Raw genomic sequence first — 19,180 nt, 5'->3', positions numbered from 1 at the left:
TCAGTCTTCATGGATCCTTCAACACGATGGGACCAGTTGGTTACCACTGTTTCACCACATAACGGATTTACGATGGGACCAGTTGGTTACCACTGTTTCACCACATAACGGATTTGGTTGTTGTATTGTCAATAACTGAAATTGTACATCGTCAAGTCTTTTCATGTAGACCAGAGCTCTCAGTTAGAGAGAGAAACCTTTGAGTTGTCCTTGGTTGAACCATTACAAGCTTTCCTTTTTTCATTAGGGGAAATGGTTGCAATTAACACAATGAAAAGGAATAATGTTAACTATTAGAGATAACAATATTTTAGGCCTATGTCGAATAGAGTCTTAGGATTGATATTTGAATTCAATAGATAGATTGATGGCTAAACTGGTTTGATTGATGAGTTGACAATCTTTCCGTTGATCGATCCCCCTCCCTCTCTCCCCCTCTGTAATTACAGTGATTGCGCAGATCCAAAATGACACGCCACGCTTACAACCTCAAATCACAGCCAGGGTAGGTAGTCCTAGAGACAGGAGCAGTGAAATCATTTTGGGGGAAATCACTGTAAAGAAATCAGCCGTCTGACTGAAAGGCTGCGGCGGCAAATTGAGACTATAGTCAAGGGTCCAATCTGGGAGACATTTTCTCTGTTGATCAGAGGGACCTGGGAACTACTGCTGGGCTCCATAGACATCTGCTCTGGCAATTTCACCACACTGTAGCTTGCAAAGGTTAAACCACTAAAATGTAATATTTGCCTAGAGGGGGTCAAGGCAGAGCAATTACAAGGTACAATCGGCAGGGCTAATCAGCTACTGCGGCACACAGGGGGGGGGGGGGGGGGGGGGGGGGGGGGGGGGGGCAAATAAGCCCTGATCAGAAGACCTGTTCTCCTTTCCTCCCGTGTCTCTGTTTACTTATTAAACCCTGTTCTCATGTTCAAGCCCCCCCCCCCCCCCCCCCCCCCTCCCCATCAGCCCAGCAGGTACGTTTAGCTCCTGACACTTTTAAATGGGACCACACTTTACTGAAAGTCCTGTTAATCAGTATTGGTGCCCTTTGTGGTAGACAAGGGTCTTAAATAACTATTTTCCAATCTGGCTGGCATTAACACCTATGGTGGAGGATGGGTATTGAGCCTAAGGACTGGAAACAAAGGCATGTTGCCCAGGAGTAGATCTGTATGTGTATGTACTACATGTATGTAGGGTAGACCGGGGCACAGAGTAACAACGAAATAACTCCAATTAGAAACCAGTTAGAAAGCTGTTAATCAACGTGAAAATGATTGGTTAGTGTATCTACACTCCTATGACATTATTATATTTTGTTGTATTGGCAACAAGTCGTTTTGTATTTTTCTGATTATTGACATATAGGATTTTTATCCGTAAGAATAAGTATTTTCATTGGTGTAGTTGATTACAATTATTCTTGTATTTTCTCACAAGACTCAGATTAGATGCAAATTGCAACATTTGTTACTATTAAACCCCTTACCTAAAATTCAATGGTATTTTATATGGCATATAGACACAGTTACATAATGATATAACATTTCACTTCTTTACATCAAGTTTCCCAGCACAACTAAGAGAATACCGTAAAACATAAACACATTCATACTTTTGAATACTAAACGTATCTTATATAAAATATATACATTTTTACCTAAAAGACTAAATGAAAATTTTCACATATAATTTTCAAATCCCAAAATTGTTCAATTACCCCAATTTTTTTTAATTTTTTTTTTTACAATTGTTCCATTTAACCCTGCAGCCTGTTACAATGAACCCGCCTACATTTTGACTGCCGCCACTTGTAAACGACTGGTATGTCCTAGAAATGTAGTTACCGTGTGCAATGGTAGCTGAGATATGTGTTGTTATATTATGAATATTATGAATCTAACTCAGATAATGTTTCATAAATAGGCAAAAGACCGAAACTGTTACTTTGTGCCCCGGTCTCCCCTACATGTCAGCTCATTATCACATCATTGAAGGGGGTGGGGGCAATAATCTTTCACTGTTGTTTTCATGCCTACTCTTTGACACCAACGTGGTAATGAGTGTGTATCAGCACCAGCATTAATGTATAATACAGTACCACTGTCTGGTGTACAACACTTTTCAACAAGGCTCAGGAACAATTACTGGTAATTAAATATGTGCCAGTTACTGAAAAATATAATTATGTCCTTGGTGTATAACACCAATTAATTACTTTGATTTCAGCGAGTAGCAAAGCTCTTTAAACAACGGTGCGTGCTGATTCATATAGAGCACATACTTAAAAACGGGCATATTCTGTTAGTTAGTTAGTATCTATGTGATAGAGATGTGCTCCTAACAGAGAAGAGTAGACCAGAGGTAAATCTGTAACATTATGTATCTATGTGATAGAGATGTGCTCCTAACAGAGAAGAGTAGACCAGAGGTAAATCTGTAACATTATGTATCTATGTGATAGAGATGTTCTCCTAACAGAGAAGAGTAGACCAGAGGTAAATCTGTAACATTATGTATCTATGTGATAGAGATGTTCTCCTAACAGAGAAGAGTAGACCAGAGGTAAATCTGTACTATTATGTATCTATGTGATAGAGATGTGCTCCTAACAGAGAAGAGTAGACCAGAGGTAAATCTGTAACATTATGTATCTATGTGATAGAGATGTTCTCCTAACAGAGAAGAGTAGACCAGAGGTAAATCTGTAACATTATGTATCTATGTGATAGAGATGTTCTCCTAACAGAGAAGAGTAGACCAGAGGTAAATCTGTAACATGATGTATCTATGTGATAGAGATGTTCTCTTAACAGAGAAGAGTAGACCAGAGGTAAATCTGTAACATTATGTATCTATGTGATAGAGATGTTCTCCTAACAGAGAAGAGTAGACCAGAGGTAAATCTGTAACATTATGTATCTATGTGATAGAGATGTTCTCCTAACAGAGAAGAGTAGACCAGAGGTAAATCTGTAACAGTATGTATCTATGTGATAGAGATGTTCTCCTAACAGAGAAGAGTAGACCAGAGGTAAATCTGTAACATTATGTATCTATGTGATAGAGATGTGCTCCTAACAGAGAAGAGTAGACCAGAGGTAAATCTGTAACATTATGTATCTATGTGATAGAGATGTTCTCCTAACAGAGAAGAGTAGACCAGAGGTAAATCTGTAACATTATGTATCTATGTGATAGAGATGTGCTCCTAACAGAGAAGAGTAGACCAGAGGTAAATCTGTAACATTATGTATCTATGTGATAGAGATGTTCTCCTAACAGAGAAGAGTAGACCAGAGGTAAATCTGTAACATTATGTACATTCATTGGAATATTTTCTTAACCATTTTTTGTTTGCCAAAAAAGTTACAAGTAGTTAATTTGTGATGTGTCACATTAGAATGACGTCACTAGTCTAAATGTATTTGTCTTTATTTAACTAGGCAAGTCTGTTAAGAACAAATTCTTATTTACAATTTTTTGAACATTATTACGACGGCCTACCCCGGCCAAACCCTAACCCGGACGACGCTGGGTCAATTGTGCGACGCCCTATGGGACTCCGGTTGTGATACAGCCTGGAATCAAACCAGGGTCTGTAGTGACGCCTCTAGCACTGAGATGCAGTGCCTTAGACCGCTGCGCCGCTCGGGAGTCAAAGACAATACCTGGTCATCTTATGATCTTTCATACTTATTTGGTCCTTTATTGACCAATCTGCCTCCCCCGGCTTCTCCAGGTGTACTGCACACTACTAGTCATGTGACTTCCCCATTCATTCCTCTCTATACAGATGACACAGTCTACGCTGCAGACTGCCATCCTCTGGTGCTGCCCAGCTGGCAGAGACACAGGACTAACACTGGTCCTATTCACACTCTAACCCCTCCCTCCCTCCCTCTCTCCTTCCCCCTTTCCCTTCTTCCCTCCCTCCCACTGTACAGTCGCTGAAGGACCAGTGTGGTTGCTATTTACCGATGACTGAAAAGGATGGTAAAAATGTCACTCCATCATGAAGAGTGAGTTGTGCTCCTACCTCATGTCTTTCAGAGGCTTGGTCATTGAATACGTACTGTGTAAATCCAGGGCATAGGTCATGACCTGATGCCAGCGTATAAACATTATAGACGTAAGCTAGCAAGGCAACACGATTTCAAACTCCATATCCTCTCTGGTGTGGAGTTGAAACTACATGTGTGTAATATCCCTCAAAGCTCCCTATACCTACGCAACCAGAAACTCACATTCTTATGCAAATATTCTATGTGTAGTTCGTAGAACAGAACTAAAGAACCAAAGAGAGGTGAGAATGCATGAATTAACCACAAACTATCTTTGGGCCTGAGGCCTTAATACCTAACTTGAAAATACCGGTGTCCAACCATTAGTAATCTATTCAATCCCCAACCTATAAATGGTTACACAGCAACCCCTCTGAGGCAAAACCCACCAGATTCTCTCTGCTTTCAATCTAACTCTGGTTAATGAGATACAGAGTCACATTCCCTCTCTCCTCATCTCTCTCTCTCCCTTTCAAATTTTATCTGTCACTCTCTCTCTCCCTTTCACATTTTCTCTCTGTCTCCCTCTCTCTTCATCTCTCTCTCTCTCCCTTTCACATTTTCTCTCTCTCTGTCTCCCTCTCTCCCTTTCACATTTTCTCTCTCTGTCTCCCCCTCTCCCTTTCACATTTTCTCTCTCTCTCTGTCTCCCTCTCTCTTCATCTCTCTCTCTCCATTTCACATTCCCTCTCTCCTCATCTCTCTCTCCCTTTCACATTTTCTCTCTCTCCATTTCACATTTTCTCTCTCTCCATTTTCTCTCTCTCCATTTCACATTTTCACTCTCTCTCTCTCTCTCTCTCTCTCTCACTCTCTCCATTTCACATTTTCTCTCTCTCCCTTTCACATTTTCTCTCTCTCTCTCACTCTCCATTTCACATTTTCTCTCTCTCTCTCTCTCTCTCTCTCTCTCTCTCTCTCTTCTCTACCTTTCACATGATCTCTCTCTCTCGCTCTCTCTCTCTACCTTTCACATTTTCTCTCTCACTCTCTCCCTTTCACATTTCCCCTCTCTTTTTCTCTCTCTCTCTCTCTCTCACTCTCTCTCTATCTCTCTCTCTCTCTCTCACTCTCTCTCTCTTTCTCACACTCTCTCTCTCTCTCTCTCACTCTATCTCTCTCACTCTCTCTCTCTCTCTCTCTCTCTCTCTCTCTCACTCTCTCTCTCTCTCACACTCTCTCTCTCTCTCTCTCACTCTCTCTCTCTCACTCTCTCTCTCTCACTCTCTCTCTCTCTCTATCTCACTCTCTCTCTCTCTCTCTCTCTCTCTCTCTACCTTTCACATTTTCTCTCTCTCTGTTTCCTTTGGGTCTCAGAGTATACAGTAATTCTATCTGCCAGCTTGCTCTAGCCTCCTGCTCCCATGGTTTAATCCATGCATGTATGCAAACGCACATGTCTCCTCAAACAATCAGCATGTCACTAGTGCATGTGTGAGGCTGCGTTCTTGTGAAGGGTGTGTGAGTGAGTGAGTGAATGTGTGTGTTTGAGTCTGTGCATATAGTATGCGCCTGTTTTGGCATGTTTGTACGTGTTTGCGTGTTTGTGCATATATGCGTACTTGTGTGTGTGTGTTTGTGTGTGTGTGTGTGTGTGTGTGTTGAGGATGGCCAGTTCTACATCTGTGTGTGTGTGTGTGTGTGTGTGTCTGTCTGTCTGTCTGTCTGTCTGTCTGTCTGTCTGTCTGTGTGTGTGTCTCACGCAAGGCCTCGCTCTTTGCGGTCTAAGTATTATTGACAAATCCATCACAGGCAGTGATGCATCGGCTCCCGGCTCGCCCCGCAGGACTCAGGGGCTGTCGCTGACATGCTGTCACCTTGGTAACTGCTGCCCAAGCGAACGGTCTGCTGGGATAGCTGACCTCTGTTGGCGGGCCGCCGTGAGGCAGCGGCAGGCGGGCGTGTGGCAGGGGATGTCACCGCGACCGGACCTCCTGAGGACGGGCCCTTCATGGTCCCAGCCATCGATCCATCAGACCAGCCTCCTCCATGTCCCCGTCACTGGCCAGACCAAACCAGACCCTCTCTGGATACATTGATTCCAGTCAAACGTGAGAGAGGGAGGGAACTGTTTAGCATTTTGGGGCCAGACAGACAGGCAATGGTTGCAGGTAGCCTAGTGGTTAGAGTGTTGGACTTGCAACCGAAAGTTTGCAAGATTGAATCCTTGAGCAGACGAGGTAAAAATCTGTTGTTCTACCACTGAACAAGGAAGTTAACCCACTGTTCCTAGGCTGTCATTGAAAATAAGAATTTGTTCTTAACTGACTTGCCTAGTAAAATAAATCAAATAAAAATTGATTTCAATGATTAATTTGAAACTTTGTTGTGCACAGTTCAGGGATCCTTAAATTGAGATTCGAGTGTTAGGTTTTTTTATTTGTAGTGAATTGATTTGGTTTGGTCTGAAGAGTATAATGTTTCGATTTTTAACCAATATCCACACAGTGAGATGTTTATTTATGATGGAAACTTTCTATTCTCTTGTCTATGTGAAATTGCAGTTGAGAATTTTTTTTTGTTTGTCAACACTTTTTAAAGAATGCATTTAAAAAAAGAATAATATTTGTTTGGCCCTAGGCAGGCATCTGGACTAGTTCTCATTGTGAAGTATGAACAATATTCCCGAAGGGCGCTTTGAAGCGTTATTCATTGGCACTGGCCTGCTGTGGTTGTGGGCGTCAGTTGTTTGGAATGCTCTGTTTTGTGTGGAGCAGCCATCGGACACAAGGTCTGAGGCCGTAGATCGCCTGAACATCCTCTCTCTGCTGCGTATTGATATCTGAGAACCACATGTGGTGGTGAGCCTGGCTGAATACGCGACGCTTACTAGTTAAATGACAGCAGACCTTGGTTCAAATACTATTTCAAATATCGCAATTACTTTCACATACATTCGAAGTAAGTTCTCAGATATTTTTTATTTTAAAAGAGAAGTGGTTTAATATTTTAATGTATTTGGAAATACACTTGGAAAGTATTTGAAATGCTCAAATACACTGACTCAAATAGCCTACACGACCATGCATTTAATCCAGGTATTTGAAAGACCTGTCAAACACAATTTAGCAGACTTTTTTAAATTTTTCAATAAAATGTTATAACCACTCAAATACTCAAATAAAAGTACTTGTTTTGTTCAAAAAAAGGTCCCAGGTCTGAAGGACAGAACAGACATTAAGAACATCTAGAAATAGATACTAGATGTGATCAACAATCTATTAACTCAGAGGCATAATTCGTCAAGTTATATGTCGAAATATGCAGTGGTTTAATTGGCTTGTGGACCAAAGTGTGCACTGTAGACTTAAAGAGTTATCATATTGTGGTTTGAAAATACTAAATACACAATGTCAAGAGATAATCTGGTTGTCATTATTGAAACTGTCTGGGTTATTTCCCTTGGTGGACATAGTTAGTTTACACACAGTGAAACCACCACTGACCTTATGTGTACCCTATACCTTACTCACATGTTGGGCCTGTTGGAAAGAAAACAATCTTGATAAACAATGCCATCAGACATCCTCTCACCCCCATTAAATCAGTTTCCTGAAAAGGAGATGACATCATCAGAGCTATGATGTCATCCAGAGGACTCGGGTCTTGTAGGACTGTGTCGCCCTCAACTGTCCCACTCCCTCCTTAGTGGAGATGTCCAACCCTCTGGAGAGGTTTGGTAAGGAGAGGAGAGAAGTGGGCAGAGAGGAGAGTAGGAGAGTAGGGAATGACTGGTCAACAGCTGACTTTGATGATAAAACGCAGATAACACAGAGGAAGAAAGGAGAGTGGGAGCTGTACAGTAGTTTGGTATATTGTCGTTTTACTGTATCTTACGACGCGGGTTGAAACTGTAATGGTAAAACTCTGTCTATGGAAGTGGGTATGAGACACACTCCAGACATAGGTGATTTAACTGTGTTGTGCAGAAAGAAGTGAATGAGAGGGTCACCCCACTCTAGCGTAGGCTATCTAACAATAACATCAGGTTGGTCAAACATGCATGTGATTTCAAGTCCTCTGTATTTAATATATTCCTAAAACAATCCTAAAAAAAACATTTTTTGTATCTTGTGGAAGATAAGAATATACAAAGTTAAATTGGATGAAATGTATAGGCCTACTTTAAATACAATTATTTGCATGGGAAAGACATCCAAAATTGAACGAAATCTCCAGTCTTGAACGAAATCAAACTTACATAAAAAACTAGCCTAACAATTACATTTAAGGGGAAAAGTTCGAGATAAGATCAATTCACGCATCATGACAAACAATTAGGCTCAACCTGTTGCAATTTTCAAACAAATTAAAAGTCAGAGAAAGTACATGTTTAAAATGATGTTGTTATTAATGTCTCGTGCATAGCAGCAGCGTTGTTTTCCCGAAACGTTCAGGGCAAGAGGTCTGTCTATACGTAGGCTACTATAACTCTCAGCGAATATTGTGATACATTTAAAATCAGGATTCGCTACATACGAATCCTCACGAATCCCCACAATATCGTATTATTAACGTAGCCTATATGATAAATATAATTTGTGTTTAAACAATGACGAAAACAGTTGACTTTCATTGATTAAAACAGTTTACATATTTAATATAATGCGCACATAAAGCGCACAAAGACATTCAGAGTAGCCTAATTTGTAAATGAATGTTCCCACTTGAAAATCTTGTTTTTATCGTGGTCTTTCCAATATCATCATTATTATCTGTATGCAATACTGTTTTTTTCTTAATTGTAGGAAACTAAATGAAAAGCGTCTTCATTTTGCAGAATATTAGACCCAGCTATTAATTCCAGCAGATGGCGCTGTAATGTCATAGAAGCTTGGAGAGCCACATTTACCCCCAAATCCATTTCATACATCAAAGAGATGAATAATAAAATAATACATATTTGAAGTTATTTTCATAACATAGCGATATTTTCTACTACAAGAAATTTGACATGAGACGAAACAATCCACAGCAAATACGTGGCTTTGTTGTAGTTTCATGGCTGTATATGAAGTGCATCGAGGAAAAGTGATAAACGTTGGTATAATTTTTGGGGGAAAATTTGAAGCTTGCGCATGATCTGAAGTTGGATTCTCATCTGTATATTTGAAGCATGACATGTTTCCTTGTATCAAGTAAAGTACCAGCTTAGTAATAATAATAACAACAGCTGCTGTTGAACGCATTATAAAGATGAATTTACTATTAATCATTATAATGGTAGGCCGAAGGCAAAATTGATTTAGGCTAAGTTTTTTCTCGACTTAAACAAAACAAATTGAAGACATCTTTTATCACATTTAAAATGACATGCCATTAATATTCCTGCCAAAGCTTGATAAAGTTCTGTATTTAAACCCACCCTATAGATGTATCCAAAGTTTACTGATACATCTCAATATGTCAAAAACAGATGCAACAGACCTGATGAGGAAGAGAGTGCGGCGAGTGTCCATTCAACCCCCCCCCCCCCAAATTCTGTACGCTCCAATATATTAAATCTTACCTCTGTGCAGATGACGTCCTGAATGCCCATACATCAGATGTATAGATGCTGTGGGAGGTTGGTGAATGAAGCCATGCGTGCGTGACTGCGGGTATGTTTGTAATGTAGCAGGATCTCACGCACGGCTCTTCGTGGGCTGAAAGTGGGTTACCATAAATCCCGCGGTTCAACTTGGGTGAGAGACCTTTGTAGGGCAGACCAAAGCCGAGTCCTCCTCGATTATTTCACAATGGTCAAGTTGTCTTATCCTCATCGAGGAGTATGAAGGGATGGAGTATGAAGGGATGAGTGTGACTGGGTGATGTGCACTTTGTCTTCTTTACGGTGCCTGACCTGCAACTGACAAGACTTGTCAACTGTTCGTCCAGTTACATCTAGCCACTGTATTTTCAGGTTGTTGGATATGTCAACCTATTTCTTTAAACGTGAATCAATACCGCGTCTTGAAACGGAAGAAGGAAGCGGACAATAGATCAACTTGGTCTATTTCATTGTCTATATTTGTTGACTGTTCGTTACTTTTTGTGTCTCACACACGTTTAGATGCATGTGCATAGGGCCGGTGTTTAGTAGGGCTACATTTGAATTGCATGACAAATTTTAAAATAAAACATTAAAGTCGGAGAAATCTGTTTGTATTGTTGACAGGCGGATCAGATACTGAAGCATGTTAGTTTCGAGTACTTAGTTAAACAGACTCTATTCTACCCATCCGTTGTGACCACGAAACCCTGACCTTCACGATTCATAGAAAGGAAACCCCAAGAGTCGCGTCACCGCCATACATATTTTAAAGCGTCCTCCTCCATTCTTGCCGGTGAGAATGTCAGGTCGGGTAGGCACGAGGCAGTCGGAATTAGGAATAGGCACCCCGCGTGCAGCACATCATGCCAATCCGTGGAATTCAATCTGTGCTTTGTACGGTCCAATCTCCGGACCCTCGCTGTCAGAATGCCGAGTGATAAATGATATATAGTAGACCTATATTATGTATATGTGGTTATTATCGTGCAATTACATGTCCACCTTTTCCGTTTTAATTTGGTTCTAAATACCTGTAAGTGAAGTCCAATAACCTACATGTTATAGGCAGGGATGAGGCCATAAGAAGTTGCAACGTTTATATTATATTAACTATTTATACTTCTTCATGGCTTTGAATCAGTCACACATTAACGGACCCTGTATATAGGTTTCTTACTTCTCATGTTCTTCTTATTTCATATTTTTATTTCTCGTGTTTTTGTTCTACCTTGTTATTTTTTAGTACTACATCGATATTGATTACTGCATCGTTGGTTTTAGAGTTTGCAAGAAATACATTTCACTGTACTTGTGCACGCGACATTAACAACTTGAAACGAATGCAAAATTATAATAAAATGTGCTACTGATTAGCCTATTGTATAATACATGCATAATATAATATTGTAGATATATACAACGCAATGCCTTTGTGCTCAAGTTACTCTTCAAAACAAATTAAATCATAAAATCAATCATCACAATTGTGAACGTTTTTGTTATAATATCCCTGGTTACATCATTTTAAGTTGATTAAAGGATTTATCTTTCACTTTCTGGAGAATAGGATGGTTACCTGCAGGCAATGGAATGCATATAAGGAATATCAAACCAACCCGTTTTAGAGGGAGACACTGGGTCTGTGCCCGCAGAAAGGGAAACAGGAAGTTTCTGTCGTCAAGGGCCATCTCTGATGAAATGGAGCTTCATGTGGAAGTATTGACATAATATAACATAACCATGGGAAGCACCCTATTACAACGCCCATTAGACTTGGCCTACTGAAAAAGAGCTGGGCTAAGGGATTTACAAATATATATTAGCAATAGAACAAAAGACCTAAGAATAAATTCAGTTTGGAAGGAGACGTCATGACTCGTAAGACATTAGGAATATATCAAATAAATATACATTCGATTTTATCATCACATCAGTCAAGAGCAGAACTTGAGGGGGCTTAGATGTTTTTGTGGTGGAATCTATATCACCGACAGAAGACTACAATTTTCGCAACAGGATATGAACTATAGGCCATCGAGGAAGCCTCCCCATGGAAAACAACGCCGGTTTAATGCATATTCATGTGGACGGCACGTGGGAGGAGTAGAATGCGAGGGAAAAGATGGTGTGGGTCAAATGTTGACTGGGATATTAGACTTCCAAGGAATTCAAAACACTATACGTGCTTGCATAATAGAACCGATGTTTGTGAGAAATAAACCTAAACTAAACCATATGAAACACTTTAGTATCGAGGAAATGTATTCCTCAGTCTGCTATGACGTAATAACAATGCTGAGATCCTGCACACAGATTATAACATATTTGGCCTAAACGTCTAATGAGTCTAAGAGGACAATCTGAAGAATCCGGCTATTTCTCAATTTGTTGTGTTATGTTGTTGTTTTTCGGTCTTTGTTGTTGATATGTGTCACCCAAATCTACCTATCAGCTGTCCATAACGTTGCCATTCGTTATGCTAGGCCCATTGTTGCGCCGTGACTGAACGGATTTATTCTGAAGTGCAGAGAAAGTGTTGATATTTGAATAATGAATCCAAAAACACTCAACGTTAATCTGCCACATACTGTAAACCTAAACTGGGCGCATAGATGGACTTGCGGACGGACATCTAACCAAATCAAAAACGTCGATGAACATTTCTGCTACCACTGAATGGCTTGATCTGGTGGCGAAACAAATATTCTCTATGAAAAAGGCCTTATGGTGAACCCCATTGTGTTGAGAGAATGTCCAAACTGCAGGGCTTTGGGGTGACGGGGGGCCTCCCCCTTTAACCCGGGTAACAATTGTTCACGATTTAAAAGAGAAAGTTACGCTGCCATACAGATTCCACAACGAGAAATATCCTTATGCGTTATGGAGACAAAGGACTAGGCCAGGGTATTGGCCACCAGGTTTTGAAGACCCATGAAATGCTGAGCGAACAGGCTGGCTGGGCGAGAGAGAGTTTGTGCATAAAGCAAATTAAAACCCCAGTTATATTATTTTGTAAGTCTTTACATGTCACACTGTAAAATATAAATATTATAATTGTCTATTAATGTGGATCATTTGGAACCCTTCACACAGACAAATAATGCTACACAAGCACTTTTCCCATGCATGAATGGCAAACGCACAATGCACTAAGTTTGCATAATGGTTATAATTAATTTACTATTAAGCAATGCAGGTAATAATCCCTATACTAGACCCATAACGCAGTAACATCGATTCAGATCAAAATCATTTTGCAGACGTGGGAAACATCACACACATCATGTGACATTTTCACATTTCGAATGTGGGCAATAAGCCCCAGATGATCAAATATGAAGAATATGCAAAATAATATAGATTTCCTGGACCTATTATATATTGTGTTATATCATGCCCCACCCATTTATTGGATTGGAATTATTGACAACAAAATTTAGTCAATGGGTTATCCCTCTTTACAAATGACCAATTCGATTATATTGGGTGCGTTGGTGGCGTAAAGTTGTTTAGGCCTATATGGATGGACGCGTGTGCTCACAATTATCTTGGCTATTTGAAATATCCAAACGAAACATATTCTTACTTTTTGTATGCTTGTCTTAAATGATCCTACTTTTCTTTATAGGCATTTATGGAAAGTGCATATTGCAAGTGGAAGCTATCCAATGCTACAAAAATATTTGTGTAGTATTCAGTTCGAACCAAACTGCATGCGTCTATAATCAGAACGTTGGCTATAGCCACCCATTTCTCTGGGATTTCATGGATTCGAATGACCAAATCTACCCGCGTGTCTGACTGGCACTTTTATTAATGAGGACAAAGGAAAGTGATGCATATTTCTTCTATAACGTTGAATTCAGTTGCTAAGCAACTAGTGTATGGGAAATCATCCGCGAAATTTAAATCTTCGAGCGTGGATAGTGCATTTAGCTGAATAGTCTACTTGCGAAAAAGTTGGAGAGCCGAGTGCATTTCCAAGCTATAGGTTTCGTCCTAATTTCAGTCTTAAGAAATCGAAATAGTTTATATAGGCTACAGTGTAGCATAATTTATGGCGTAGCATGCACTATTATGCAAATAGAGATGTAACCTATCCACAGGCCTATAGGCCTAAACTGGACCAAAGTCACACAACATAGAACAAACATGCGCAAACCTTATAGGTATTGCTTTCTCAACGCTAATGTCAATTTTACACAACAAAAGCTAATTCAAACATGGTAAAACGCCATTATTGTATCTATTTGTATTTCGTTGGCTCCAATGTCCAATTTGATAGGCCTAATCAATGTCCAACTCATTGCCCAAAAGCCTGGTGTCAATGTGAAATCGTAAAGTTCTCTTTAAGTATTATTTTAAACCATAAACCATAAAATCTGTCAACGCCAAGACTACCATACTTTGAGGGTAACCTGCTATATTTAGACTAGCTATGCATTAGGTCAGCATCATGCTTGTTGTGATGTCATCACACTAATGAGATTTATGTTTAATTTAAATCATCTCAAAAGGATGTTTACAATAATGGGAATTCGGAAGCAATAGGTTATAGTCACTGAAAAACGAGTTGTCCATGCACCCTGCGCCATCCCATGCTAGAGCATATTTACACCATAGGCCTACAAGGAAAACATAAACAGTGTAGGATACAGTCATCACTTTGCAACTAAAAAGTAGAATATCCAATGCCAAAACTCTAATAATGTAATGATATGGATAGTATACAGTGTGTTCACATGCGCATGCATGTGCGTGTGTCAGATGAAGAATCTTGACCTTATGTGCATATTTGCAAAATAATAATACTGTTTCTCAAAACATAAATAAGGCCCTTGAGATATAACTTTCACTCTGAATATATTAATACACTGGCGCATGAAAACAATAACACGAAAATATATAGACTATGCTGCTTTGAATCGAATCGTCTTACTCCTATACTGACGTAGGGCGAATGATCAAATATTTTACAAACAATGTCAGTAGCAACATCTACCTTTATGTTTGTCTGTAAAACATGACGCACATCTCCGGTGAGATAGGCCTACAGCATTAACCAGAGCTATGGAATAAGATCGGCAAGATCCCCCATATTGGGCCTACTGAGGAAGTGTCACGCGGTGGATGTAAACAAACGCATAGACCGCACTTTGAGTGACTAGTCGTCTACGGACTAATTATAGGGCTAGATGATGCAAATGCTACATTATCAATAAAGTTATCGGATGCTACATAATCAATAAAGTTATCGGATGCTGCTGCTATGATGAAGGTGGAGAAGCGAATTAGTTAAAGATAAATATGAATTGTGAATAAATCAAATATAGCCCGGTGAAATTGTCAACTATAATTCCCTATGGGGCTCCAATAACATTGACAGTGGAGATGCACAGAGGTTCAGCGTTCGATATAACATAGGCCTATTTTCCTAAACTAGAGTATTTTTTGTATACTTATGTTATGCAAATCTGTGACAAAAGTAGTTGGAACAAGAACAATCGGCAATTTCTCTGCGTTAACCTTTCTCACATCAAATAATATCACGAATGCATGCCTTGTTTCATAAACAAACGTAGCTAAATATTACATTCAAATATAAATCTCAAAACACACAATGACGTAATTTCATTCTAACAAATTTATTGGTCTCAATCAGCTCGTAAGGAATCACTACTGAAATTAAATTACAATCAAATTATCACATCAAAATATACCCTTATTACCTAACAACTGTCAATGTCAGCTTATGTTGATTTGTGCTCCTTTTAGAAACGAGAATACAAAAATGAAACAAAACAAATGAAGTCAACAATGAAAACAGGAAAGCAAAACATCTTACACAAAGTTCTGGGGGAAATAAATTACCGTTTGGAATAATTGATATGTATTCCGAATAGAATATTAAAACAAGTCATTTTGATGAAAAATATAAAGTAAATAAGTCAGATCAGCATCTGATCTAATGAATCTATATTGCCGGCTTTACAGAGTCTGTTGTTTATTAAAACCTACCAAAGAATACTGCTTAGAAATGGCAGCATGTATAGTTACATCCACAGCACCCATTCAGTCACACTTGGCAACGGAGAGGAGAAGAATTTCAAATAAGTGCAGCTGAAGATAGTCTTTTCAAATGTCTATTTCTATTTCTTCATTCACGGTGTTCAAGTCCCATGAAAAAAAATCCCATTTGAAAAAAAGAGGTGATCTTTTAGATCAGATGGCGGGGACAGTCCTGGTGAGTTTATATTTTATCGTTAGGCGTGGAGGGCCTCAAAATCCCAATTCCTCTTTGTGAAAATTTAAACCATGCAGTCCTCCCCGCAAAAAATATGTTGGAAGCTTCGTGGATGCCACTCTTCTTCGTATTGATGCTGTTGCAGTTTTTGTTCCTTTGTTAAAGTAGGGGTTTAAAATGTCCCATTTTTAAATATACAAATGCCTGCCTCTTGTCTTTCGCAAATCAGATACAGGGTACAGGGGGAATCTTTTTTAAATTCTAATAGGACTACTTGCTTTGAAATTTCCAGTTGGTGTTGTTAATGCGCCAAAATTACCTGATGGAACGAACTTGTAGTCACCCTCTGGTCGGTCGGTTCACTCGGCCCAGTTAAACTTGCATCTTTTAAGTAATCTACTAAAAAATGTCCCTGAAAGAAAGAGCAGAAGGAACCTTTTAGGTTAAGACATTTCAGGGCTTGGGAGAAGGTTATCGGTGCGTTTTGGGGTTGGGTGGAAAAGGGGGGGTTGTTTTGTTCTGGTGAAAAATATATAACACATTTGCAGTCTTATTCCTATTCCATCACAATCACAGTATCAACAATGTTTTGGCTATCTTGACGATAGTCTGTGTTTTATCAGTTTTAATTTTATATAAAATATTTTTTAGTCTTGTGTTCTGCTCTATGTCTCACTGAACATTCGTTTGCAGTCCATGGAGGGGGGCGGTGTATCTGCACTCACATTGCCGACCTGCGAGTACACATCCTCCGGCGTCTGTGGCACTCCTGGGGGCGTCATCCTTTTTTCCTTCTGTCTCCTATTGCAAAACCACACTCTAACCACTTCTTTCTCCAACTGCAAGTTGTCCGCCAGTGAGGTTATCTCTTGGGCCGAGGGTTTGGGGCATTTCAGGAAGTGGCTCTCCAAAGCTCCCTTCACACTTACTTCGATGGACGTGCGCTTCTTTCGCTTCCTACCTTGTGCCGCTATCTTGTCGATGCTGGTCGGGCTGCCAGTGGTAGAATCCGCCTCCTCCAGCCATTTGTTTAGCAATGGCTTCAGCTTGCACATGTTTTTGAAGCTGAGCTGGAGAGCTTCAAACCGACAAATGGTGGTCTGAGAGAAGACGTTCCCGTACAGGGTGCCCAGGGCCAAGCCCACGTCCGCCTGCGTAAAGCCTAGTTTGATCCGGCGCTGTTTGAACTGCTTGGCGAACTGCTCCAAGTCGTCCGAGGTCGGTGTGTCCTCGTCGGAGTGCTGGTCGTGGCTGTTCACCCCTCCGTGGTGTTGCTGCTGGTGATGCGGATGCTGGTGGTGATGGTGGTGATGGTGGCTGCCGTGGTCCAGCTCTGGGGTGTCCCCCCTTACCAGACCCGGGTGCACCAGGCTCTGGCTCCCTGGTTGACTGAGCATTCCATTCACCGTGAAGCCCCCGGGGTTGGAGTAGATCAGCGACTGCTGCTGCTGCTGTCCCCCTGATATCGAGTTGAGGTGAGCCGCAGTTGTGCTCCCCCAAGCCCCTGCGTGGGTTTGATGAGGACCTAGGTGTGGGGGCCTGTGGTGCAACGCGGTGCCCGTGTGTAGATCGTCTCTTCCCGAGTTGTTTTTCACGTCCTGCTGCTGAGGGCTGCCTGTCATACCGACGGGACTCGACGACCAATGCGATCCGGCTTCGGCTGCTGCTACAGCGGCTGCAGCTGCCGCAGCGGCGGCGTGCGGCAGGGATGTCACCCACTGATGAGCATGGCTCAACATATGTCCTCCGTTGCTCGCTGCCATAGCTCCCTGCATGAAGTCACTCTGTACCATCTTTACTGTGGGGTCTCCCCTGTACCCACCAGACACCGAGGTAACCGCAGCACTGCCCGGCTGCATACCACCGCCTCCAGAGTCAGAATGCACGATCGAGCCGGACGAGAGGATACTATTGCTGGACAGATAGGGGTTGGAAGCCGCGGTGGCCATTCCGTTAACCCTTATGAATATGTTTGTTGATTACCCCCCTCCCTTTTTCAGTTACTTTTTTCGAGCAGGCAAATTGTATCTCATGAATTATTCAAACTTTAAAAGTCTGGGTTGTATTTTGGCAAATACCATTGACTTGTTCTGCAAACGCCAGAAGAATAAAAAAGGATAGCAAAAATGAATTTAAATCCGTATTTGTTGTGTTTACTGCATTTATGTATTTCAAATAGAAATGGATAAAATAGCGATGAATAAAAATCCAGGTTCTCAAAAGCAGTTTGAAACCATGTGCAGTCCGTCAATAAAGTTTTGTCGTATTTAGAACGTCTGAGAGTTCAAATTAAAATACACAGAAAATATATATTTGCTCCAACAAACTTCTAGTGGTCGAAGAAATGTAGCAATTTCTCCACGAAATACAAAGTCCCAGTTTATGTTCCTATTGCAGGAGAGAAAAACACAAGCACTGGCTCCTTGGTTCTTTTGAAATTTAGCCGCTGAGATTTCTCCCTTGTTGCTTTATTCTTTTCTTTCGCCGTTCCTTTTATAGTACTGTAGAGTCTTTCTCTTTGTTCTGTTTTGATGTGTATAAACCTGCCAAACCGCTAACTCCCGCTGAAGTACAATCCAGTATTACAGTGCACGGCGATGGCTGCAAGCCTCTTCTCCCATTCGCTTGTTCGGTCTCTCCCTCTCTCGCTCTCTCTCCTTCTCTTTCTCTTTCTGACAGTTCGCTCAGTCCCTCCCTCAAAGCTCGAGGACACACGAATGTTTACCCTGTGCCAAGCGTGCGCACATCGTCCACGTCTCGCCCCCTTCAAATACGAGGAAGTCGAGTGCAAGACTCCCGTTGATTGGATACCCGGGATATGATTGACAGGTCTCGCCAGCCTCGCTTGAGGCGCGAAAACCTCCTTCCGGCCGTTGCAATTGGCTGGTTTTTAATTCAATCCAAATAAATAAATAAATGAGCAAATTAATACAAAATAAAGGATAGAAATAAACAAAAACATATCTGATGAATGTATTCGTGAGCAATATGGAGCTATACATGAATTATTGTTTATGTGGGTTCTAAACATATTATAACTTTCATATAAATCAGAATAGATTCAACCTTGTCAAAAAACAGAACATGTTTTAAAAATGTTATTGGTGGAAATAGACCTAATGATATATTGGATTTTTCTGCATAAAATATGTTTATATTAGCCTAATATGCATAACAGCGATCACCTAAAATAAACTATTGTAATAGGCTTGGTGGAGATGGGGACCTTTTGTACATTTTGAATGTTGGTGGAGGTCTACAACTGTCATTGTCAATGTGCTGTAGGACAGTAATGCACTTAGTACCTTCACATAACCAGACCATTTATTGTGTGCC

At 40.6% G+C, this 19,180-nt stretch overlaps 1 protein-coding gene across 2 annotated transcripts; it reads right to left on the bottom strand.

The window, feature by feature from the left end:
- Positions 1–15,226: 15,226 nt before the first annotated feature.
- Positions 15,227–18,580, bottom strand: LOC110527364 (POU domain, class 3, transcription factor 3-B). 2 transcript variants are annotated; one of them, XM_036952074.1, is made up of 3 exons: positions 16,570–18,580; positions 16,164–16,256; positions 15,227–15,998 (listed from the first exon to the last, which is right to left on the bottom strand). In XM_036952074.1, exons 1-3 carry the CDS (start codon positions 17,791–17,793, stop codon positions 15,909–15,911), a joined length of 1,407 nt encoding a protein of 468 aa, XP_036807969.1. In that variant the 5' UTR covers positions 17,794–18,580; the 3' UTR covers positions 15,227–15,908. The 2 variants fall into 2 exon arrangements, with proteins under 2 accessions (XP_036807969.1, XP_021464263.1); XM_021608588.2 differs by having other exon boundaries at positions 15,227–16,256; positions 16,570–18,577.
- Between the last annotated feature and the right edge of the window lie 600 nt (positions 18,581–19,180).

Source organism: Oncorhynchus mykiss, chromosome 18 (genome assembly GCF_013265735.2).
Source record: "Oncorhynchus mykiss isolate Arlee chromosome 18, USDA_OmykA_1.1, whole genome shotgun sequence".
Lineage (NCBI taxonomy): Eukaryota > Metazoa > Chordata > Actinopteri > Salmoniformes > Salmonidae > Oncorhynchus > Oncorhynchus mykiss.
This window is presented reverse-complemented; position numbering and strand designations above follow the sequence as displayed.

Coding starts and splice junctions, on each gene's coding strand:
- LOC110527364 (XM_036952074.1), bottom strand. CDS start 17,793: ATGGCCACCGCGGCTTCCAACCCCTATCTGTCCAGCAATAGTATCCTC. Junction 16,257..16,569: donor TGTACTCGCAGGTCGGCAAT/GTGAGTGCAGAT, acceptor TCTTTCTTTCAG/GGACATTTTTTAGTAGATTA. Junction 15,999..16,163: donor CTACAAGTTCGTTCCATCAG/GTAATTTTGGCG, acceptor ACTTTAACAAAG/GAACAAAAACTGCAACAGCA.